Here is an 8168-nt window from a genome sequence, read left to right as displayed (position 1 = left end):
GAGACTAACTACGGGGTCACAAGGGTATATCAAAATCCTATCAGGAAAACCAGGCCCAAGAATTTACCAGACACGCCAGACCAAGGAAATGGGTCCCCCACCTGGGACCCATTATGAAATGGTAACACTGCAGTGGAAAGCCCTATACCACCAATGCATCACCTGATACAGTTATGTGTTGTGTGCATCAAGAACCAACAAGCAGAGGATGCCTGAAAGGGTGTGTGTTGGGGGTGTGTGCCAAACCAGAGCCTTGACAGGCACTCCTAGTAGCCCTGGTAGAGACCAGAGCCATGACAGGTTTCTAACAGCCCCTGCCAGGGACCAGGCCTTAGTTTAGGTTTACTGGAGGTGGCTGGAGGTGAGCAAACAGTTCTGGGGGGCGGGGGTAGGAAGTGGAACACAGCTGAGGGGCAACCAATCACCGGGCGCCCCCTTGGCCTTCTGCCGTCTCAGCAAATAGCTTCCCCTACCCTGCTGTTGAAAGGTCCCTACCACTAGGATCCCCAATCAGCCCCCAGACTAATCTTTCCTCCACCAATCAGTACCAGATTAATCCCTCCTCCTTGGATTTCCCCTAAGTCTGCTTAAAAGGAGCTTGCGACCTTCTTGGCGGGGGTGGGGGTGGGGGGGAGTTCACCGTGAGCCACCCCAACGCTGGAATTAATACAGCGCTTTTGTTTATTACATACGTAATTCTTGGTCTTTTCTTGGGGGCTTCTTTTGGACCGTAACAATGCCTTTATTACAGCTCTATCGGGTTACGTGCCATTGTTAATACTAAATACTAAAACTATTGTTTAAAGAAGAAAAATTTGACAGAACCTGTAATCCGCAAACTCGGGAAGCTGAGGTAGTAAAGACCAGCATAGGCTATATTTATTCATTTATTTATTTTGGTTTTTCGAGACAGGGTTTCCCTGTGTAGCTTTGGAGCCTTTCCTGGAACTCACTCTGTAAACCAGGCTGGCCTCGAACTAACAGAGATCCACCAGCTTCTGCCTCCCAAGGGCTGAGATTAAAGGCGTGCGCCACCACCGGCCGGCTCAGCACGGGCTATAAGGCGAGGCTGAGCTACAAGTGTGGGACTCTGCCTTGAAAAAACGAAAAAGGAGGGGAAGGGGGAGGAAAGAAAATAAGTTGGGAGAGGGGAAAAGAAGAGAAAGAGCTAGAAGAAAGCGAAGGGGAGAAAGAGGAGAGAGCCGTGATAGGAGTGGGGAGCCGATTAGCCATTTGCCCAAAACGTGCGGATCAGCTCTCGCTGCCTCCCGGCCACCGTGCACTTCCGGTCCCAGAAGCCCCTTGCCACGGAAGTCGTCAGTGGGCGAGCCGGCAGCGTCCGTGGTAGCTCGCCATGGCGATGGGCAGCGGCGGCGCGGTTTCGGAACAGGAAGACTCGGTGCTCTTCCGGCGTGGCACCGGCCAGGTGAGGTCGCGGGGGGCGGCGCACCCCGGCGCTAGCGGTGAACGAGCTCGGAATGCCGGCTCGGGCCCCTTGCTGCTACCCCTCCGCAGGAGGCTTCCGGTGCGGCTCGGGCTCCTGAGTGGCTCTGAGCCACGCTTTGGTCCTGGGAGCCTGTGAGGGATGTGCGGGAACAGGGACAGGCTGGCGGAAGCGATGGAACCAGTTAGGAGTCATTGAAATGTTCTAAATTAGGTCACCATCCAGATGTTAGCGTGAGTTTAGACTAGGTACAGTCTTGTCATTAGAAGGACCTAGTTTCGCGGGTAGCTGTGGATAAGAGAATTTGAGAGAGAAGGGTAACTGAAGTGCCCTGCGTAGCTGAAAAGTTGCTACCTATTGCAATGCGCTGAGGCGGGGAAAACGAGAAAGGCTTCTAGTGTTTCAAGTGGGTGAGACGGAAGGTCTGAGCCAGGCTTCGTGGTGCATGTTACAGTCACAAGCCCTTGGGAGATTGAGGCAGCAGGGTCAGGAGTTCAGGATCAGCCTTACTTCCAGAGTGAACTCGAGACTAGCCTAAACTACAGCGGGACTCTGAGAGAGTAAAATAAACACTTTTAAGTATGAGGGTTAAGTCAGAGCCAGGTTGATGGACCGTTCCCGTGACCACTCCGTGACTACTTGAGAGGCCGAGGCAGGATTGTGAGGTTGGAGGCTAGCTTGGGAAATAGAACACGCTCCATCTAAAAAAAGTTTAGATTATTAGGAGCTCAGTCTTCATATGCTAAGTGTGATCGCTGCCTGCAGTGTAGGGTGGGGGAAGAGAATTCAAGGCAGCATTCGGCAGTGCTGCACCATCGTTCTCTTCTATTGGGGACAGCCCAGCAGTTCATTTCCTAAGTGAAAACTTTGACTTTTGGCCTCAATGTACACTGGGTGGTCTGGTTCTTCCCCCCCCTTTTTTTTTTGGGTTTTTCGAGACAGGGTTTCTCTGTGGCTTTGGAGCCTGTCCTGGAACTAGCTCTGTAGACCAGGCTGGTCTCGAACTCACTGAGGTCCGCCTGTCTCTGCCTCCCAAGTGCTAGGATTAAAGGCGTGCACCACCACTGCCTGGCTCCTACTATATATTTTTAATTAAATCTTAACTGTCCATAAATTATTTGTATTCTTTTTTCACTTCAGAGTGATGATTCTGATATTTGGGATGATACAGCATTGATAAAAGTTTATGATAAAGCTGTGGCTTCCTTTAAGGTATGAAATGTTTAATCACTCTTCTTCATTTTCTCATTTTATACATTTTGTCGGGGGGGGGGCTGAGTAACTTGGGGCTTTCTTAGGTGACGGGACTGTGAGACCATCTTAGAGTGTAATGGTTGTGTTAGGGAATGGCGACTTTCTAACGTGTCCCTCAGTAACATGTGCTTTTATTTCTGTTACTGTTTCCATAGCATGCACTGAAGAATGGCGACATTTGTGAAACTTCAGATAATCCAAAAGTCACAGCTAGAAGAAAACCCCCTAAGAAGAATAAAAACCAAAAGAAGAATGCCACAGCTCCCTTGAAACAGGTTGTGTGTTTATTTAAACAGGGTCTTGCTCAACCTGAGGGAAAGGGTTGATGGCGCTATTTAGAGTGAATGAGAGCTATAAGCAGAGTCAGCAGTATTGCTTTCTTTCTTTCTTTTTTTTTTGTAAATATTTATTTATTTATTATGTATACAATATTCTGTGTGCATGCCCGAAGACCAGAAGAGGGCGCCAGACCTCTTTACAGATGGCTGTGAGTCACCATGTGGTTGCTGGGAATTGAACTCAGGACCTTTGGAAGAGCAGGCAACGCTCTTAACCACTGAGCCATCTCTCCAGGCCAGCAGTATTGCTTTCTTAAGGTGATCGAGATGGCAAGGTCACACACACACACATATGCACGCGCATACACAGGTATGCATGGATATATTTTTCTCCCATAGCTTATTGCATTCTGGGTATATGCTGTGTAGTTGATGAGTAACTCTAGCTCCTCCTCCCCCCCACAGTTCAACAGTCAAAAAACTATTATAGGAAAACAAAAGTTTTGGGTAACTAGGTCTGCTAATGTAAAAGCAGGGTCTGAGGTGGGAGTATAGTCCAGTTGTAGAGCACCTTGTACACACCCAGCCTTGGGTGTCCCAGCATCAAACCCACACTGTCAGAACAAAGCCCTGTAGATGAGGTGACATTGTTTGTTTGTTTTAGCTTTTTTTTTTTTTAGAGTAAATATTTTGACGCCTCATTAGTCAGTTCATTTTTACCACGGAGGAAGGGTGTTGATGTTAGATGAGCTCCTGCTTTTTTTCTGTCCAGAGTGGTGGATGTGTCATACACTTTTGGTCTGTTTTGTTCTTCATGACAGATTGGGTGGTAGAGGACATTACAGCCATTTGTCATACTGGCAAGAGAAGATGCAGGGGACTGAGTAGGGTCCGTAATTAAGTAGATGGGAGGGTTGGAATTACAGCTGGAAAGCTGGTGTATGGTTCGTTCTTGTCAAAAGAAGTAACATGTAGACGTCTGCATCTTTCGTTTCTTTTGTAGTGGAAAGTTGGTGACAAATGTTCTGCTGTTTGGTCAGAAGATGGCTGCATTTACCCAGCTACCATTTCTTCCATTGATTTTAAGAAAGAAACCTGTGTTGTGGTTTATACTGGATATGGAAACAGAGAGGAACAAAACCTATCTGATCTCCTTTCCCCAACCTGTGAAGTAGCTAATAATACAGGACAGAGCACTCACGAGGTAAGGTCATGGATATGTCTGTTCCCGAAACAGAGACTGAATAAGGAAAAAGCCTTATAATCAGTTCTCATTTTGACCCACTAAGGTGTTAGACAACATTCTTCCCCATCCTCCCTTGTTCTCTGTTCATTGTCTTTTAGCTAAGAAAGAAACACCAAAGCCGTACACATAACAAAAATGTTTCTTCTTTTTAAAGAATGAAAGCCCAGCTTCAACAGATGAAAGTGAAAACTCCTCCAGATCTCTCAGAAGTAAACCACAGAGCAAGTCCAAAGCTGCGCCGTGGACTTCGTTTCTCCCGCCACCACCCCCAATGCCAGGGTCAGGACTGGGACCAGGAAAGGTAACCTTTCATGTTGGAACACTAACTCTTCCATTAAGTAATTTATAGCTTTCATATGAAACTCTACTTTTTTCAGGCCAGAATCTATTTTTTTAAAAAAAGCAAGGTAATAGTGGAGTAAAGAGTCTCCAGATTGCCATGGGGTAGTAGACTGCCAACTAGTGTACTTTCCTTTCTAACGTGCTTTTGGTTACATTAGCAGTAATCAAAAGAGTCCTATAGGATTCATATATAATATGGGCATGATCTCGAGTAGCTCCCAGTTTTTATTGTTGTTTGCTCTGTTTTGTTTTTTGAGTTTTTTTTTGTTTGTTTTTGTTTTTGTTGTTGTTTTGAGTCCTGGTCTCTCACAGCTGAAAATGACCTTAAATGTCAGAGCCTTGCACCGCCACCTGCTAAATGCTGTGGGATTACAGGCGTGTATCATCCACCACACCTAGTTTGTCCCAGTTCATATTATAGCATTAAAAAAAAAGTGGGAACACTCTTCTTATGGTTCTTTGGTTGTAAGTAGTAGAAGTCAACTTTAAAAAGAATTTTATTATAGGCTAGGTTATGGCTAGAACCTTCATTAGCTGGTTCTTTTGTACCAAACGGTCGTATTTTTCCTCAGAGAGTATGGTATTTAGATAATTCATGTGTGTGTATGCATGTTTGTATATGTGCATGTTGTATGTATGTGGGTACTTGTGCCTATGGTAGCCAGAACTCTACACTGAGTATCATTCTCAATTCCTCTCCACCCTGTTTTCTGGGAGAGAGTGTGGCAGTGAACTTGGGGCTTGCTGATTCAGCTAGAATGACTGGCCAGAGAGTCCTAGGGATCCTGCCTCTGCCTCCCCAGTGCTGGGATTATAGTTGTGTGCTGCCTTGAGCATCATGGCACATGCTCACTCACACACATATGCACAGCTAAATAAATTATGTTTTAGAAAATTTAAGAAACAACAAAGGATTTTCTAAGTTTTCTAATCTGAAATGATCAAATCTCTTAATGTATACATTGTCTTTTTGGTCTTTTTTTATTATTATTATGTATACAATATTCTGTCTGTGTGTATGCCTGCAGGCCAGAAGAGGGCACCAGACCTCATTACAGATGGTTGTGAGCCACCATGTGTTTGCTGGGAATTGAACTTAGGACCTTTGGAAGAGCAGGCAATGCTCTTACCCTCTGAGCCATCTCTCCAGCCCACTTTTTGGTATTTTTTTTACAGTGTATTTTAAATTAGATTATATAAGTAATAGAACCTCCAAAACTTGTTTTGTTTTTAAACATTTACCCATTTGGGTGGGTACTGTGTACATACGGTTAGAGGGCAGGCAGTGGGAGTTGGTTCTCTTCCTCCACTTGGGCCTGGGGACTCAAACTCAGGCTGTCAGACATGGTGGTGAGCGCCTTTCTCTGCTGAACCATTGTGTAGACCCACTAATAGGATAACTACAGAACTGTTCTGTGATAGTGGGGAAAGGCTATACCCTTAAGATGAAATTATCTTGGTAAATACATTGTCTGTTATTTGTTAGGGTTAGGCAGTTACAAATCTTTACTGTGATTTTACTTACTAAATGTGTAGAGAAAAGAAATGAAAAGAACGTAGAGGCTACCATTTAGTTACTTCTGTGTATGTGTGCGTTACCTGTGTGTAGGTTTGTGCGTGTGGATACAAGTGCTTTTCACTGCTGTGCCATCTCTCACTTCCTGTTTTTATTACTTTGTTTTTTAATACTCCTCCTTTCAGTGAAGGAAGGAATTTTCCTTTAAAATATTAACTTTCTTTGAAATATTCTTTATAGCCAGGTCTAAGATTCAATGGCCCACCACCGCCGCCCCCGCCCCCTCCTCCCTTCTTGCCGTGTTGGATGCCTCCGTTCCCTTCAGGACCTCCAGTAAGTAAAAAAGAGTTTAGCTTAAACAGCTTTTATATGCAGTTTGGAATTTTATAAAACATAGGGAACTGGAGTATGTTACCCCAAGGTTAGGTTCTAGCAGGTAAAAACTTAAACCTCAGATCTTAGATTTGAAGGCCCCTCTGTTACTCAGACCCAGTGTCTCCCAGTCTCTTCTCCACGCTCTGTTGTGTGTTTCCTGCAGTAGTTGGTATCCAATCTGAGGTGGTAGCTACTCTTAGCAAGGACTGTGCCTCCTCACCATACATACGAGATTGTGTGCCTCCTGAAGGACTTGGATGCTATCTTCTGGCCCTGTAATTTCTCGTGGTAGATCTCTTCGTTGTTGCTTTGTGCTTGTGGGTGGTTTTGGTTGGTGTGTGTGTGTGTGTGTGTATGTGTTTTCTGTCTTTTGTTTTTCCTAATAGAGGTTTTTTCCCTTTGTTTTTGTTTTTTTTTTTTTTTTGTTTGTTTGTTTTCTGAGATATGGCTTCTCTGTATAGCAGCCCTGGCTATCTTGGAACTTGCTGTATAGACCAGGCTGGCCTTGAACTCCCTAGTGCTAGAAGTAAAGGCTTGCACCAACTGGCCCTAATGGAGTTTTAATGGTTTTTTTTTTGTTTTTTTTTTTTTTGTTTTTTTTTTTTAAGATATTAACTAGTAGTTAAAAGGATGTTTTTGAACACCCTGTATTTGGGTGGGATTTGGGCAGATGTTCTACCTCAAATTGTTCCTTGCAGTGGCCTTGAGAATGCTGTGTGGGGTGTGTAGTAGTGGTGCTGTGTTTGTGTCTCTGTGTGTGTGCACGCGCATGCATGCATGTGTGCATAACTTGTGGAAAAGCTAAGTACCTATGTTTTGTCTCCTATGCACAGCTTCATAATGGAACAAAAATAATCTAAGCATATTTATTGTGTGAACTGTTTCTGATCTTTGTTAAACTTGTTGATCTTTTACTATTATGGCTGGTGTCTAGTGCTAGAATTTAAAACAATTAAATAGAAGTCATCTCATGGGGTGTAGAAATAAGTGCAATTAATATCCATTATCTCTGTGTAAAATGAATTCCTGTATTTCAGTATTTTCCTAATTGGATTCTTTTCCATTTCTAGTTAATTCCTCCACCCCCTCCCATATCTCCAGACTGTATGGATGACACTGATGCCCTGGGTAGTATGCTGATCTCTTGGTACATGAGTGGCTACCATACTGGCTACTACATGGTAAGGATTGCCGGAACTTTCTTGATGTGTGTGCTCTTCGCAGTTGTACGACTTCTGTACCTAGAGCCAGGGTGACTATAACCAGTTTGTTTGTGGAGACTAAAAGTTAAGGTAGTTTTGTAGCTGTAGGACTGCTTAGAGTGTGAGAACTGACAGCCCTCTTTCAGTGCCCTCCTGAGCATGGCTGGAGTTGATTCCAAACTTCTGATTTTTATGTGCGGGGGTCTTTTTTGTTCGTTTTGTTTTTTAACCTTTTTTTGAGGCAGGGTTTCTCTGTGTAGCCCTGGCTGTCCTGGAACTCTCTTTGTAGACCAGGCTGGCCTTGAACTCAAATATCCTTTTGCCTCCCGAGAGCTGAGATTAAAGGCATTTGACACTACCTGGATCATTTCAAACTTCTTCTTCTTCTTCTTTTTTTTTTTTTATGAAAATTTATTTTTTTTTCTTTCTTTTTATTTATTTATTTGTTTGTTTGTTTATTTATTAAAGATTTCTGTCTCTTCCCCACCGCCGCCTCCCCTTTCCCTCCCCC

At 44.2% G+C, this 8168-nt stretch overlaps 1 protein-coding gene across 2 annotated transcripts in view; it reads left to right on the top strand.

Annotated features, from left to right (window-relative positions):
- Window positions 1-1292: 1292 nt before the first annotated feature.
- The window catches only part of Smn1 (survival of motor neuron 1, telomeric), an 11686-nt gene continuing 4810 nt past the window's right edge, over window positions 1293-8168 (top strand). For both annotated transcript variants that reach the window (XM_050153885.1, XM_050153884.1), the window contains exons 1-7: window positions 1293-1426; window positions 2585-2656; window positions 2854-2973; window positions 3980-4180; window positions 4377-4523; window positions 6321-6413; window positions 7526-7636. In XM_050153885.1, coding sequence (XP_050009842.1) covers window positions 1355-1426; window positions 2585-2656; window positions 2854-2973; window positions 3980-4180; window positions 4377-4523; window positions 6321-6413; window positions 7526-7636 — 816 coding nt within the window. In that variant the 5' untranslated portion in view covers window positions 1293-1354. The remainder of the gene's footprint in view (window positions 1427-2584; window positions 2657-2853; window positions 2974-3979; window positions 4181-4376; window positions 4524-6320; window positions 6414-7525; window positions 7637-8168) is intronic.

The sequence above is a fragment of the Alexandromys fortis genome, unplaced genomic scaffold (assembly GCF_014885135.2).
Source record: "Alexandromys fortis isolate MF-2015 unplaced genomic scaffold, M_Fortis_MF-2015_v1.1 scaffold_79, whole genome shotgun sequence".
In the NCBI taxonomy this organism is placed as follows: Eukaryota; Metazoa; Chordata; class Mammalia; order Rodentia; family Cricetidae; genus Alexandromys; species Alexandromys fortis.
This window is presented reverse-complemented; position numbering and strand designations above follow the sequence as displayed.